The sequence below is a fragment of the Ursus americanus genome, chromosome 27 (genome assembly GCF_024610735.1).
Source record: "Ursus americanus isolate L20-20 chromosome 27, mUrsAme1.1.p, whole genome shotgun sequence".
NCBI lineage: Eukaryota > Metazoa > Chordata > Mammalia > Carnivora > Ursidae > Ursus > Ursus americanus.
Window position 1 is genome coordinate 20,100,891 of NC_142153.1, and position 16,202 is coordinate 20,117,092.

A 16,202-nucleotide genomic window follows, 5' to 3' on the forward strand; every position below is an offset into this window, starting at 1 on the left:
TAAATAATTTGGTTGGCCTTTGCCCCTTGTTCCTGGAAGATGCTATATCCTTGAATCACACTTAGCTAATAGGATGACCCAGGATGGCTTACTGATCACCAGGAAGAACCATGGGATTAGAAGGTTGGGGCTCTGAGCTCTCCCTACCTCTGGGGAGAGTTAGGGAAAGGGACTAGAGATTGAGTTTAATCACTTAGCCAATGAATCAATTGATTATACATATGTAATGAAACCCTCAATAACAACTCAACACCCAAGCTCAGTGGAGATTTCCACTGGTAAATATACTGATGTGCCAGGAGGGATGACACACTTCTCCATGGGAAGAGGGCATGGAAGGTCTGTGTCTGGGATCTTCCTATACCTGTCCTCAGAATCTCTTCATATGGCTAGTCCTGATTTGTGTCCCTTAAAATAATTATAAATTATTAATTATAAATATAGGATGTATCTGAGTTCTGAAACAGTCTAATTATGGGAATTATGGGAGCCTCTTGGATTTGAAGCCAGTTGGTCAGAAGTATAGGTGGCCTGGGGACCCCAGAACTTGCAACTGGCATCTGAAATAAGGGCACTCTTGTTGGGGACTGTGCCCTTAAATCCGTGGAGTCTGACACTAACTCTGGGTGGTTAGCATCAGAGTTTTATTGCAGTACTGCAAGTTCGTACTAAATAGATATTTGCTGTTTCAAACTAATTTTCCTAGAATTATAGTTGTCTTGTAAAAGATTTATATAATTTTCTTAAATAAGTACAATTTTTTCTTATTATATAGTTAATATATACGCATTATAGGAAAATTAGCAAGTATAGGAAATAAAAACTAATTGCAATCCAGGAATGAACCATAATTGAAAGTTTTATTTAAGTCCTTTTAGTCTAATTCTCTCTCCAGGCATAATTATATAGCATTTTTGTCATTGTGGCAAACACTAAATTATTTTCTACATATTGTTTTGTAACTTACTCTTTGCACTTAATACTTCATGGGCATATTTATCCCGCCAAATGCTCATTGCATTTTAATGGCTACACAGCAGTTCTATATTAGCAGTTCTGAAATGTAATTCTTTATACTCTTAAAAATTATCCCAAGGGGATATTGTTTATGTGGGTATCTATCAATATTTAATGCATGTGGAAGTAGAAATGATGAATTTTTAAACCTCAAAAATACCCAAGCACATATTCTGTTAGGTGTCAGAATGATGGCATCACCAGTCATCCTGTAGCCTCTAGAAAACTCCACTGTACACTTGTGAGAATGCAAGTAATAAAACAAGTATCTTCTCGGTGTTATTATAAAAACAGTTTTGACTTCATGGACCCCTGAAAAGGTATTTGCACTTGAAGACAAGCCAGTCTATATTATTCTGCAACCTGCTGTTAGTCAACCTTCAGTTTTCTAGGTCCATTCATGTTGATACCTATAGCTCGGATATATTTTTTCACTGCCGTCCTGTATTACTCTATTTGTCCTTGATATGCTTATTTCACAATTTTTTTATACATTTCTCAACTGACATTTATATTGTTTCTTTTTTTAAATTTTGGCTATTACAGTCGATGCTGCAGAAAACGCGTACAAGACTGCTGGTGTAATATTTCTCTAGTACACTTCTCTAGAAGTAGAGTTTTTGATACGTACTTTCAACTTTATTAGAATTGCCAAATTTCTCTCAAAACTGAATATACAAATTTACACCCTCACCTGGTTCTTTCTTCTTCATCTTTGCTAATTATTGGTATTGTTAGATTTCTGGAAGCTGATAATCTGATGAGTGTGAAATAGTATCATATTATTGGTTTAATTTGCGTATCCCTAATCACTAGTGAGGTTGAGGTCCTTTATATATGTTGATCAGCCATTCTATGTTTACCTTTTTTTTCTCACTGAGCTGATTATCTTTTTTATATTGATTTACAGGAGTTCTATATGAGTACAGTACACTTAATGTTTTGTTAATATATTGCAAGCCTATTCTCCCATCTGTCATACATCTTTTAACATTGTTGGCATTCTTTTGGTATGTCAAAGTTTTTGATATTTAATTTAGTAAAATTTTCCAAAATTTCCTTTGAGCTTTGCTTTATGTGTCTCATCTAAGAAAAGCTCTTGTGTCCTTTATTTTACTTCTACTATTTCAGAATTTTTTGTTTGTCAAAGTAAGAACTTAATCCATCTGAAATTTGCTTTTGTATATGGTGGTCAGTTTGATATTTAATTGTATTTACCCCCATGTTGGAAAGACTATAGTTCAATACCTAAAGGTCAATCCTCCTCCAGTGACTTACAGATCTTCCCACACATGCCTGGGTCTGTTTCTGGATTCTATATTCTATTATTTTCATCTAATTAAAAAATTATTGCAATAATATAATACTATTTTAATTATAGCTCTATTATTAATCTTAATATGAGACAGGCCCAATTGTTCTCATCCTATTGTCTGTTTGCTTCTCTTCCTTTCTTTTCAGAATTGTTCTGAAAATTCTGGGCCCTTACTCTTCCAATTGACTCATCCGTGAACATGATATATTTCCTCGCTTACTCATATCTCTTAAAAAATATAATAGTATCTTGCACATCTTCTGTTAGGTACACTAAGAATCTAATAGTTTCTGTTGCTATTGTGAAAAGTATCTTATTTGATGGTACAGTTTCTAATTGCTATTGCTGGTGCAGAAACACTAGCAGCAACCTTGCTAAACTTTTAATAAATCTGAATAAATTTGAAATCTATGCATTTTTATATTTTTCTCTCAATCATATTGTTTGTTACTGTTCCGATCCATAGAACCTCTTTTTTTCTTGTCACACTACTACATGTTAAAGCCTGAGTTATGTCCACCTCAAATTTGCAGTTGAAGTCATAATTCTCAGTACCCCAGAATGTGACTATATTCAGAGACAGGGCCTTTACAAAGGTAATTAAGATATTAAACAAGGTCATTATGGTTGATCCTACTCCAACATGACTGGTGTCCTTATAAGAAGACAGCAGCATACAGACATGCACAGAACAATGACATGTGATGATGACATAGGGAGAAGACAGACATCTACAAGCAAGGAGGGAGGCCTCAGAAGAAACCCACCCTGCCAACACCTTGATCTTGAACTTCCAACCTCCAGAACTCTGAGAAAATAAATTTCTGTTGTTTAAGCCACCCAAACTTTGGTATTTGCTACTGCAGCCCTAGCAAATTAATATACTACATTAGCTTAGACATGTAATAAAACCGAGTAGTAGCTGTGATAGCAGACATACTTGTATTCTATCTAATTTAAAAGAGAATGTCTAAAGTTTTACATGTAAACATCATGTTTGCTACAGACTTTTGGAAGATTCTCTATTACTAGTTAAGGAGGTTCCCTAGAATGCTATAGTAATGTGGTTTTTTTATATTGAAGTTTATCATACATTTAAAAATACAAAAGGAATATATGTAAAACTTAAAGTTAGAAATTGTTAAGAAATAGAAAACTACCACTACTTCAGAAGTCTCTTTGCATTTCTCACTGATATTTCCTTCCATCTCCTCCAGAGGTAAATATTGTCTTTAATTTAATATTTATCACTCCTTAGTTTTCCCACCTATGAATGCATCCTTAAGTGGCTTCTTTTTCCTAATTTTAGACTTTATGTAAATGGAACTGTAATTTTTGTGAATTGTTTGTCATTATGTTTCCCAGATTCATCTAGTTTAAGCCAGTATAATTCATTTGTTTTCACTTGGTATAGTATTCACTGTATGAATATATAAAAACTTATTTCTTATTGACATTGTATTGTAGTCTTTCTGACCAATTAAGAATAATGTAATAACATTGCTGGAACCTCTCATGCATGTATGAGTTTCTGTAGGTATAGAGACTAGTGTAAAATTACTGGATCATAAGGCATATTCAAGTTTAACTTTACTAGGTATACTTGTATGCACTATTGCAGAATTGAGATCTAAGAAGAGAACTGCTAGGTACAGGGTATGTGTATCTTTAATTTTATAGATGATGACAAACTATTTTCCAAAGTGGGTATACATATATACAGTGTGCATGCATACATACACCAAGAGCTTTAACCTACCTGTTTGGTAAGTGACTTCCATGTTTTAACAACTGTAATAAACAAATATAAAAGAATTAGACAATAAATACTTCATGTAATGTACATCTGAATTCAGTAACCATTTACAACCCTAACTCATAACACCAAGCTTCTATATCTAAAAGACAAAGTATTTTTTAACTTTGAGATGTGGATCTAAGGTATAGGTTTTATTTATGTTATGTATTTGTTTCATGTACTATAAGCTAGTTATAATAAGTGACATCAGTGGAATAGGAAACATATTTTCCATAATCATTATCTTACTTTGGGGATTTCTGGATGTATAAAGTTAACTTACTCCATGTTAAACATCCTATGGGCTTAAAAACACAAATACTGATATTTATTAAATATTCATAATAGAACATTAACATTATTAAAATATTAACATAGAGAAACTATAATTTTAAGGTGCTGCCTATGATCTCCACTTGAGTTTCTCTAGTTATATTCAAATGCCAGGTCTCTCTAGGGTGAAGGGGAAGGATGGGGGCAATGAAAAAAAGAGATGAAGACTAGAGTAGGTAATACAATAGGGAGACCCTCAGCCTGTTTTCCATTCTTTCCCTGTATTTAAGAATCATTTCTAGAAAAGAGTGTTATAGTTGAATAAATTACCTGAGATCACTTTCTTTTTCTGATTCCTCCTCACACCCCTGAAGATCTCAAATACTATAAATCTTATAATATTGGAATAAGTGCGCTGTCAACATTGCTATTTCCTTTCCTCAGATTTGAAAACTCTGAATATCTAATGTCTGCCCAAGAATTATCTCCAGGTTTGTATGTGATTAAGTCCTATAACACAGCTGCATTAGGAACTGGCAAATATTAATTATTTCAGCTACATTACAATAATGACAACCAATAATTTTTCTACATGGCAATGTGGCTATTTCTTTATAATTAACCATAGTTATTATAAACATTATTATCGAAGTCAAGACAATAAGATAGGCGGTTTTTGCCATGTAACTTTCTTTTTTGTAAGCAATATAAGTCACTTTAAGATCGAAAGGATAGAAGTATGTTCTAAAATTCAGCAAACTGATTTTTATGGAGATCAATTTCTTCTCTATGTAGTAACAATATCCTTTCTTTACCTAATATAGTTTATACAAATGTGTAATCAAGTGATTAAAATTGCAGGTTTATAAAGAAGTCAGCATTTAGCCTTAATTCCAATACATTTATTTCATAAAAACATTCTGCTTTTCATAAAAACAGAACACTGTAAATAATATTTATTATTCTGTTGCTTTTGAAATACAGCAGTAGGAACAGAAGAAAAACAAATGGCACAAAAGTACATATGCACGTGCTTTTATGCAATGTTCAGAAGCTACTTATCAGAAGAGGAAGTTAGACACACTCTTGAGTTTTACATGTAGGGTTTATGAGATTTCCAGGGTAAATTATTCACAAAAGACATATTCATTCTGCCGGATATGTCACCATGTTCAGTATTATTAGCTTTTTTTTATAAATACTAAAGAGCCATTAAGATTGTTCTTCAAAGGATCTTCTGATTTTCTAAATTCCTTATTTCATATGAACTTACTACATATATAAATATAACTTGGGTGAAGAGGGACTTCAATTCTATTGGATGTATTTTATTTCTTCAGCTATAGGTTGATGTTCATATTTTTAATACTGAAAATTTTTAACAACATTTTTTAAACTAAAATTAAAGTAATACTTGAAGCTATATGAAGGTAATCCATGACTTATTTTAGTTCTAGATGGGAAACTCACCTTTTAGGTTCTATTTAGGTAGGTAAAATAAGACATTTTCTAGATTTCAAACACAAAGCTATAATCAACAATCAAATGTGTATCTCGATTAACATTTATTTGAACAATACTAAGCAAATGTTTACACAGCATACCAATTTTTTCCTGTTGATGTCATCATAAAATTATATTGGAGATTTTGTTAAAAATCATGATTATGAATTCAAACGATGATGATGATGGTGACAATGACAGCTACCAACATTTATTAAGTGCTTACTGTGTGTCTGATACTATGCTAAACACAACCAATGTCACTCAATCCTCAAAAACCTCATGAGGTTGCTATTATTTTTATTTTTATAAATGAGGAGACAAAAGATTAAATAATTTAACAAAATTCTCAAAGCTAGTAAATGAATGCTAAGATTTAAACACAAGTCTGTCTAATTTCAATATGCCATGTTGATATATATATATGATTTAATATTCAGTCTATGAAACATATTTTCTCTTCTGATGAAATATTTATTTCTATAACCCTACACTTTAAAAAAAATTTTAACAAATATCTTGATCTTTAGTGATCATTCTTAACTATGTTTTAAAAGTTCCATCAAAAACTAATGATGTGCTGTTTGGTGACTAACATAATTAAAAAAAAAAAAAAGAAAATAGGAAAAAAAAAGTTCCAGTTTGAAATTAACTGATGTTAACTTGTGGTTATTAAATGTCCTGTGCAGATTTTTTTTATAATGGAATGTTTTTTCCTGCAAGTGGTGGTTTTATAATACCTTGAAAAGAATCAAATTTGAAATATATTTCCAGAAAGTAAAAAGCCACCAGCAGGCTTACAGTCAGTATATTATGAAGAAAAAATTCAAGAAAATAATTAATTAAAAATTTTCAAACCACGAAATTCTAAAATATTATTTAATGCATGACTTCTCAAATACAAGTTTGACAAAAATTATGGAATTTGACTAAAAAATACCATTTGATATTCTAAAAAATACATCAATAGTTTTATCAAATATGTGCTAACTTAATAATAAAGATAAAAAGTCCACATTGTATGAAATCAATTAAACAAATGTATGGAACACATATGTACCTATTCTTGTATAAGGGCCTTTTCTATGTACAGTCTCTACACTTACGAAGCTTAAAATATTTTAAGAGGACAAAAAGTATCAAACGACCAATTCCAAAGCAAAATACAGTTATCTGCACATGGTAAGTACTCAATAAATATTTCCAGAAGGGAGGGAGGAAAGGGAGGTTAAAGGAGCACAGAGAGATATAATCCATAGCCCTCAAATTCCTCCAAAAAAGAGCCCTACTTAATTTGTAGCCTTTTCTATCACTACTACCCTACATACTCCCAAAGTGGACTACTCTGAATACACCATTTACTCTCTTGATCCCATGTGTTTGTTCATATAGTTCCCTCTCCTTCAGTTGACAGCCTCAGAGTCTCCCGAAATGATAAAGTCTCTCCGTCAACTACTATCTTTCATTTCCTTTCTACTTCACAGCCAAACATCTTGAAAGAGTCCCTTATACTCACTGTTTTCTTCATCTTCTGCTCTTGCAATCTGGTCTTTGTGCTTATCACTACACTGAAACTTCATTTTAAAAATCATCAAGGAGGGCACGTATTGCATGGTGCACTGGGTGTTATACGCAACAAATGAATCATCAAACTTTACATCAGAAATCAGGGATGTACTGTATGGTGACTAACATAATATAATGAAAAAACATTAAAATAAAAAAAATTTTTTTTTAAATCATCAATAGGGGCGCCTGGGTGGCTCAGTCCTTAAGCGGCTGCCTTAGGCCCAGGGCCTGATCCCAGGGTCCTGGGATCGAGCCCTGCATCAGGCTCCCTGCCCTGCTGGGAGCCTGTTTCTTCCTCTCCCACTCCCCTTCCTTGTGTTCCCTCTCTCACTGGCTGTGTGTCTCTCTGTCAAATAAATAAATAAATAAATAAATAAATAAATAAATAAATAAAATCTTTAAAAAAATCATCAATAACCTTCAAATTACTAAATCTAGTAGACATTTTTCTGTCCTCATCTGATTTCTCATTTGACCATTCTGTTCATTTTCCTTGGCTTCTATACCTCCATTCTCCTGATTTTCTTCCCATGTTTCTGGATACTCCTATTTTTCCTTTTGAGGCTCATCTTAGAAGCTGTTGTACCTTCATCATTTAAAGTCTAGGAGTTCCTCAAGGATTGGTCCTTGGTCATCTATGTTCTTATACTATACTGCCTCCCAGGCAATCTCATCCGAACTCTTTGCATTAATTACCAATCACGTACAGATGAACTCTACACAGCCCTCTCCCCTCACCTCCAATGGAAATAATCTAAAATATCAAGTATTAATTGATTAAAAGCTAATTTGCAAAGTAGCCAATTTGCCAAATTATTTAGGGTTTAATTTTTTTTGAACTTTTACACATTTTTTTTCACCTCGCATAGTTACTTTTGTGGTTACTATTAGGAATGCGTAAGATCTACTCTCTTGGCAAATTTCAATTATACAATATGGTACTGTCAACTACAGTTACCATGCTATATATTAGATCTTAAGGATTTAGTTTTGCTATATCCCTGGCTCTGAAGAAAAATGGTTATAATTTGTTCTAACATAACTCAAGACATTTGTTTGAGAGTTTCAAGTAGATTATCAAACAACTGATTATTTAGTACATTGATTTTCAATGAATTGAAATGCATGATTGAAAGCCAGATCCACCTGCCTCTTCCATATCTCCTCTTTTAGACATCTAAGGCATCGTAAATCCATCATGTCCAAAGTTGAAGTTATAATTTTTCCTTTCAAACCTGGTCCCTACTGCCATCCATATAGGTAAACAAGCCAGAAATTTTTAGTACTCATTACTCCATCATCACCATTACCATCATTATTAGAAGCTTTTCAAGCCTGGACAAGAGTCTCCTCGCTGATCTGCTCATGCTCACTCTGGCTCTCTCCAATCTATGTCCACCCTGAAAGACCTTTTCAAAACACTATCTAGGGGCGCCTGGGTGGCACAGCGGTTAAGCGTCTGCCTTCGGCTCAGGGCGTGATCCTGGCGTTACGGGATCGAGCCCCACATCAGGCTCCTCTGTTATGAGCCTGCTTCTTCCTCTCCCACTCCCCCTGCTTGTGTTCCCCCTCTCGCTGGCTGTCTCTATCTCTGTCAGATAAATAAATAAAATCTTTAAAAAAAAAAAAACACTATCTAATAACAGTATACACTTGTTAAAAGCAGACAACAGGTCCAATATGGAGTTCCTTGTGCTAAGACCCACATAACCAAGCCAAGACTTAACTTAATTACAGTTTCTATTCTGCCAGAAATGGAATCTTAAATCAGTCAATCAGCACTAGTTAGTCATCTGCCTGAGAGACCCCTACTGTCCTCTAAAGGAAAGTGATCTTACAATAACCAACCCACTTTTTTTTGTCTTGTATAACTTCCTTCTTCCTGTTCCCTCATGCCTGTATGTCTTTTATTTTGTACAACTCCTTGGAGCTCCTCACTAACTGCTGAATTAGATGTTGCCTGATTCATGAATCATTGTATAAAGCCAAAAAGATCTTTAAAAGTTACTCAGTTATTTTCTAACACACCAAATTATTCTGCAGCTTAAACTACTGCCATGATTTTCCATTACTTTTTTAGGATAAAAACAAAGATGTTTAATATAAGCTTACTGACTTAATGATTTGGCACTGCCCCACATACCCACCCTCACTTCTTACCATATTCTTCTTTGCTCCTTGCACTATAGCCACCCAGATCTTTTTCCCCTCCTCACATGTATCACATTCCTTCTTGTCATGGTACCTTAATACCTGTTGTTTCTTCTGCTGAAATTCTCTATTCTCAACTTCCTACTAGCCTAGCTAACTTATTCCCAATTCACATGGATATTTATTTGTCCAGGGAAGATCTCTCTGAGCTACCTAAGTTACTTCTCAAAAATACGCTCTCACAGCCTCAAGTATCTTTCTTTCATAGCACAGATATAATTTGCTATTTATTTGTATATTTCATTGATCAGCATTGGTTTTGCCCACCAGATTGTATGCATCGTGAGGATGAAGGGCATCTACTTTTGTTTGTTTGTTTCCCTCACCACTTTATCTCCAGGGCCTACTGCAATACCTGGTATCTGACAGGTGTCTTTGAGTACATCATAATATGCTGTGACATGAAATGGGAAGTGTGCATGAAGCACTCTGTCGCATTCCAAAGCACTATGGCTGTTTTGAGAAAAAGCACAGTGATTCTTTGAGTTGTGAACTTAACTTTTTTTCATGGAACATGATTTTTACTTGAAAGAATGAATGACAGACAAATTATGGTTATTTAGACTTAGGTATTTGGCAGGCATTTTCTTACAAATGAACAAAGTCAGCTATCACTTGGAGAAAAAAACTGAAAATATTTGTTGCCAGTGATAACATTTGAGCTTTCAAGTAAAAATCAGAATTTGGGAAAACATGTATACACCACCATGATTTTGACAGCTTTCCAATAAGTAAAAACTTTCATGAGAATATTATGACAATATCACTGAATGTCATTTTAAAAATATATTGCATAATAAATATGTCAGCACTTGGAAGATCTGCATAACTGAGTCAACCAGTATCTTCCATTGATGTTACAAGATTATATAAGGGTAAAAGAACCATTCAAAGTGCAGTGTAGCCCAATGGATTTTAACATAACAGACGACAAAAGATGACAAATTCTGCATTGCAACTAAACTTTAAGAAACTACCACTAGCCAAGTGTTGAGATAGTATCAGAGAAGAATATCTGCAATAATCTGAAAGGGCTATTAAAATACTCTTCCTTTTTCCTACTTCTTTATCTGTGAGGCAGATTTTCTTAATATACTTCATGAAAAACAATACTCTGCAACTATTGAATAAAAAAAGCACATGAGAATACAGCTATCTTCTATTAATCAGACATTGAAGAGATTTGCAAGAATGTATATAATGGCAAAGAGTTTGAGAACCACTGCTCTAACATATGGAAAGATAAGTAACAGTCTAAATTTGCCCTGTAGGAGCCATGACAAATACAGAAGAGATACAGGTAGAATTCTTGGACCAGGTCTAGCTTCAAAGCCAACCCTCTGAATTACTCTGTTCATGCTGGATAGAAGAATTGAATAGGCAAAATATGAACCTAATACACAGAATATCAAGAGTAAGGTGGTTTTTCAGTTTGATGAACTGAAAAAAAGGAAATAAATGAAAGTTTGTGAAAAGAGATATCAGTAAGAGTTTATAAGAAATACTAGTCTAGTAAGATTATATAGCATAATGTCTTTTGAAATGCCACATTACTTGGTTAGTTATTCTGAAAACTTACCCTATTCCACAATTTTACAAACTAGAGATAAGAAAAAAATCTTATAAAATTATTAGATAATTTAAAAAATATACTTACATTTGGGCTCATCTGTTGTAACAGCCAAAATAAAATCATATGGAGTCATGAATAACTGCCCTTCACATTCTATAGAAGCAAACAAACGAAATCTCCTTTCCCGAGATGTAGCATAGAGGTCTAAGTCTTCAATGTCTGTTCTGTTGATAGCAACCTAAAGTAAAGAAAGCAAATAAATTTGGACTGTGTGAAATAACATCTTCTATTAGAAGTTAAATGCTTTTCATTATGCTGAAAGTGGATTAACAGAGTAAATGACCAAGTGTGAAAATATTGTCTTCTGGAGAACTTAATCACTTTATAAATAAATTGCCATATGAATAAAATGAATTAATGTTTGAAAGATCCTACAATAAATATCATTAAGGGCCTGAAAATTCTAAGCTGGCACTTTGAAGGATCTGTGATTATTTCTGAAGTTTCAGTTTCAGAAAACATGAAATTTCTGAGCTAATAGTTTCTTTAGAAGGAATCCTAACTCCTGCTGAATGCCTACTATGTGCTCTCTATATAGCCTTATTGATCTAATTAGAAGTCTGTTCAGTATAATCTATTGATCATTTTTAAAGATTTTATTTATTTAATTGACAGAGAGAGAAAGACCATGCACAAACAGGGGGAACAGCAGGCAGTTGGAGAGGGAGAAGCAGGTTCCCCGCTGAGCAGGGAGCCTGACCTGGGACTCGATCCCAGGACACTGAGATCATGACCTGGGCTGAAGGCAGACGCTTAACCGACTGAGCCACCCAGCCGCCCCTAGTCTATTGATTTTCTAAAAGAAGAAAGTGAAACCCTGATATGCTATCCGGGGCTACCACTAAGGAAACCACTTAGTGGCAGTGCTTAGATTAAGAACTGAAGTTGCTAACTCTAGATCACTATAATACAGTTACTACCAATGGTTGTTCTGAATTCTACCTAAGGTTAAGATTAACAGAATGGTAGAAGGAGTGTGTATAAATGATGGGGGGAAAGGAAGTCTCTTTGGTTTTCCTTAATTTCAAGACCTTTCCTTGTGGATAATTTTTCACTGTTATTTCTATTCTCTCTGAACTACAGCAAATTTACTTTTTAATAGAAGGACTTTTTTTTTTATTACAGAAGTAATGAATAGTATATAATTCAGAAGACAGAATTTTTAAAATTTATAGATATATTTTTTTCTTTTTTGGCAAAAATGGGATTACATTACACTGTTCAGTAATCTGATATTTTTCACTTATTAATATATCAGGGCTATTTTCTCATGTCACTAAATACTCCAAATACTCTAGTAGACCATTTTTTAGTAACTGTATAATATTTCATAGTAAATGTTTGTACCATAGCACAATTAATGAATTGCACACGGTTGAATATTTAGGTGATTCATAGTATCTCACTATTATAAAACAATGTTAAAATGGCCAGCATAGAATATATTTCCATAGATGTACAAAGAGTTTCTTGAAGTAAATTCCTAGGAGTGGATTTGATTAGTCAAACAAAACCTTTTCATATATATTTTCACTCCGCCTCTTGGGAGTTAATAGCAATTTACATGATTATCAACAATACAAAAATTATATTTTATACATTTCATAAAAATTATTTTATATTAGAAAAAATTATTATTTAGGATGGCAAGCTTATTCTCTTTATTGTCTCTTCCATGTTTATGAAGGCATAATGCAGATTACGTACAAACTATTAAAATTATTTAAATAGCTAATATCTAAGAAGTCATATCAAAATAATCTGTAAGAACTTTCAACAAGGAGACTACATTTTGTATTTCTAAGTTATACTTTATATTAAATGAACAGCTAGGCAAATGACTAATCTTTTCCCACTATTCTGAAGACTAAGACTTTTGAAAACATTACAGAAGCAATCAAATAAAAACTGAGACTGGGACCCTGCATCAGGCTTCCTGCTCAGGGAAAAATCTACTTCTCCTCTCCCTCTGCTGCTTCCCCTGCTTGTGCTCTCTCTCTTTCTCTCAGATAAATAAAATCTTTTAAAAAAATCAGGTTTCAGGCAGAAAAAAAATATGAATTTTAATGTCAGGAAAAAGATATGAGCATTCTAGGTTTACACAGCAAATTTGAAAAGATGGTAATAACCTTCCCAGAGCAGACGATTTACATTCATGGAAAAGGGTAAGTAAACTGATAAGATTTCTGAATGCCAGACTAAAGCACTGGAATTTAATCTGATAGAAAACATGGCTTTAGGGGATTCTTACGTAGAGCAATGACACAAAGAAAATGATGCTTTAGAAAGATAAAGCAGCTCCATACCAGAGGCAAGCTAGTTCAGCAGTATGTTAATAACAATTACTCAGGTAATCCATAGGTACTGGGAAATTGTTTTGGCTCTGTCATGGGCGAGAAGTGAGACACTGAGCAACTTAATGTCAATAATGGGCAATAATCTCTCTGAATAGTCCTCAGGGATCAGTCTTAACATCTTAGGTCACTTTCTATATATACATTCCGGGGGGGTTCTTCTTCCTCCTAGGACAGGGAAATCAATCTTTTCTGTGACCACAGTTTACTCTCCTGTTTTATTCTTACTAGGCCATTTCCTTGACCTAATTGACCCCAATCAACCAAGACTCATTTCCAGTGAATTCCCTGAAGGACCACTCTGTGTGGAGCTCTCATGGTTTCTGCACCATAATCTGAAGCCATGCCTTAATTGGCCCAAATCAACCAAGACTCATTTCCAGTGAATTCCCTGAAGGACCACTCTGTGTGGAACTCTCATGGTTTCTGCACCATAATCTGAAGCCATGCCTTAATTGGCCCAAATCAACCAAGACTCATTTCCAGTGAATTCCCTGAAGGACCACTCTGTGTGGAGCTCTCATGGTTTCTGCACCATAATCTGAGGCCATGCCTTAATTGGCCCAAATCAACCAAGACTCATTTCCAGTGAATTCCCTGAAGGACCACTCTGTGTGGAGCTCTCATGGTTTCTGCACCATAATCTGAGGCTATGCCTTAGTCTAATATCCTGAACCACAGTTTTTGCCTCTACCATCTTTATTTGTTATGATCTCATATGAACTTGATCTGTGATTTCTGCCCCTACCTGCTGCTGCCATTACTGCTTATGATGTACCTGTGTTTTCTCAGGAAACTTTCTTTCCGAAGTGTCTGTCATTGGTCCCAGCACGCCAAACCTGCTTGACCACTGCAGCTGGGAATTTGATCCAGGAGCTAATGCTGACAACTCTTCCTTCTCCTTAACTTCTACTAACAATCAGTCAACAAAACCTGTTGTTCTCCCTCTAATTTCTCACATCCGCCACAGCCACCACTTTTGTGTAAGTACACACTACTTCCCTAAAATTTTACAGTAATGGCCTGTGATTTTTGTGTCTAATCCATTCTATACTGACAGAAAACAGGCAGAACTATAGAACAGTTTGAATTCTTTAGCCACCTGAGTAACAGTTTCAGAAAAAAATCTGACCAAGTAGAGTTAAGTTTTCATTAAAACTCCACTGTATGACAGAAATTGAAAATGACACAAAGAAAAGGAAAAATACTCCATGCTCATGAATTGGAAGAACAAGTGTTGTTAAAATGACTATACTACCCAAAGTAATCTACACATTTAATGCAATCCCTATCAAAATACCATCAGCATTTTTCACAGAGCTAGAACAATCCTAAAATTTGCAGGGAATCACGAAAGACCCCGAATAGCCAAAGCAATCTTGAAAAAGAAAAGTAAAGCTGGAGGCATCACAATTCAGGATTTCAAGTAATATTACAAAGCTGTAGCGATCAAGACAGTATGGTACTGGCACAAAAACAGACACACTGATCAATGGAACAGAATAGAAAATTCAAAAATGGACCCATAACTATATGATCAACTAATCTTTGACAACCAGGAAAGAACATCCAATGGGAAAAGGACAGTCTCTTTAACAAATGGTGCTGGGAAAACAGACAGCAACATACAGAAGAATGAAACTGGACCACTTTCTTACACCATATGCAAAAATTAATTCAAAATGGATGAAAGACTTAAGTGTGAGACAGGAAAACATCAAAATACTAGAAGAGAACATGTGCAGTAACTTCTTTGACATCAGCCGTAGCAACTTCATACTAGATTGGGAGGCAAGAGAAACAAAAGCAAAAATGAACTACTGGGACTTCATCAAAATAAAAACCTTCTGCACAGTGAAGGAAACAATCAACAGAATTAAAAGGCAATCATCAGAATGGAAGAAGAGATTTGCAAATGACTAATCCTGATAAAGGGTTAGTATCCAAAATCTATAAAGAACTTATCAAACTCAACACCCAAAAATCAAATAACCCAATCAAGAAATGGGCAGAAGACATGAATAGACATTTTTCCAAAGAAGACATCCAGATGGCTAGCAGACACATGAAAAGATGCTCAACATCACCATCATCAGGGAAATACCAATCAAAACTACAATATCATCTCACATCTGTCCAAATGGCTGAAATTAACAACACAGAAAACAACAAATGTTGGCAAGGATGCGGAGAAAGGGGAACCCACTTACACTGTTGGTGGGAATGCAAACTGGTGAAGGCACTCTGGAAAACAGGATAGAGGTTCCCCAAAAAGTTAAAGATAGAACTATCCTATGATCCAGAAATTGTACTAACAGGTATTTACCCAACGGATACAAAAACACTGATTCAAAGGGATACATGCACCCCGATACTTAATAGCACCATTATCAACAATAGCCACATTATGGAAAGAGCCCAAATGTCTATTGATTGATGAATGCATAAAGGAATTGTGGTGTGTGTGCATATGTGTGTGTGTGTGTGTGTGTGTGTGTGTGTAATGGAATATTAATCAGCCGTCAAAAA

At 34.4% G+C, this 16,202-nt stretch overlaps 1 protein-coding gene across 2 annotated transcripts in view; it reads right to left on the minus strand.

Moving 5' to 3' along the window:
- MICU3 (mitochondrial calcium uptake 3) overlaps nt 1-16,202 on the minus strand; it is a 104,954-nt gene that overhangs the window by 47,963 nt on the left and 40,789 nt on the right. For both annotated transcript variants that reach the window (XM_045779358.2, XM_045779359.2), the window contains exons 2-3: nt 11,344-11,497; nt 4,092-4,123 (exon numbers count right to left, since the gene is read on the minus strand). In XM_045779358.2, coding sequence (XP_045635314.1) covers nt 4,092-4,123; nt 11,344-11,497 — 186 coding nt within the window. The remainder of the gene's footprint in view (nt 1-4,091; nt 4,124-11,343; nt 11,498-16,202) is intronic.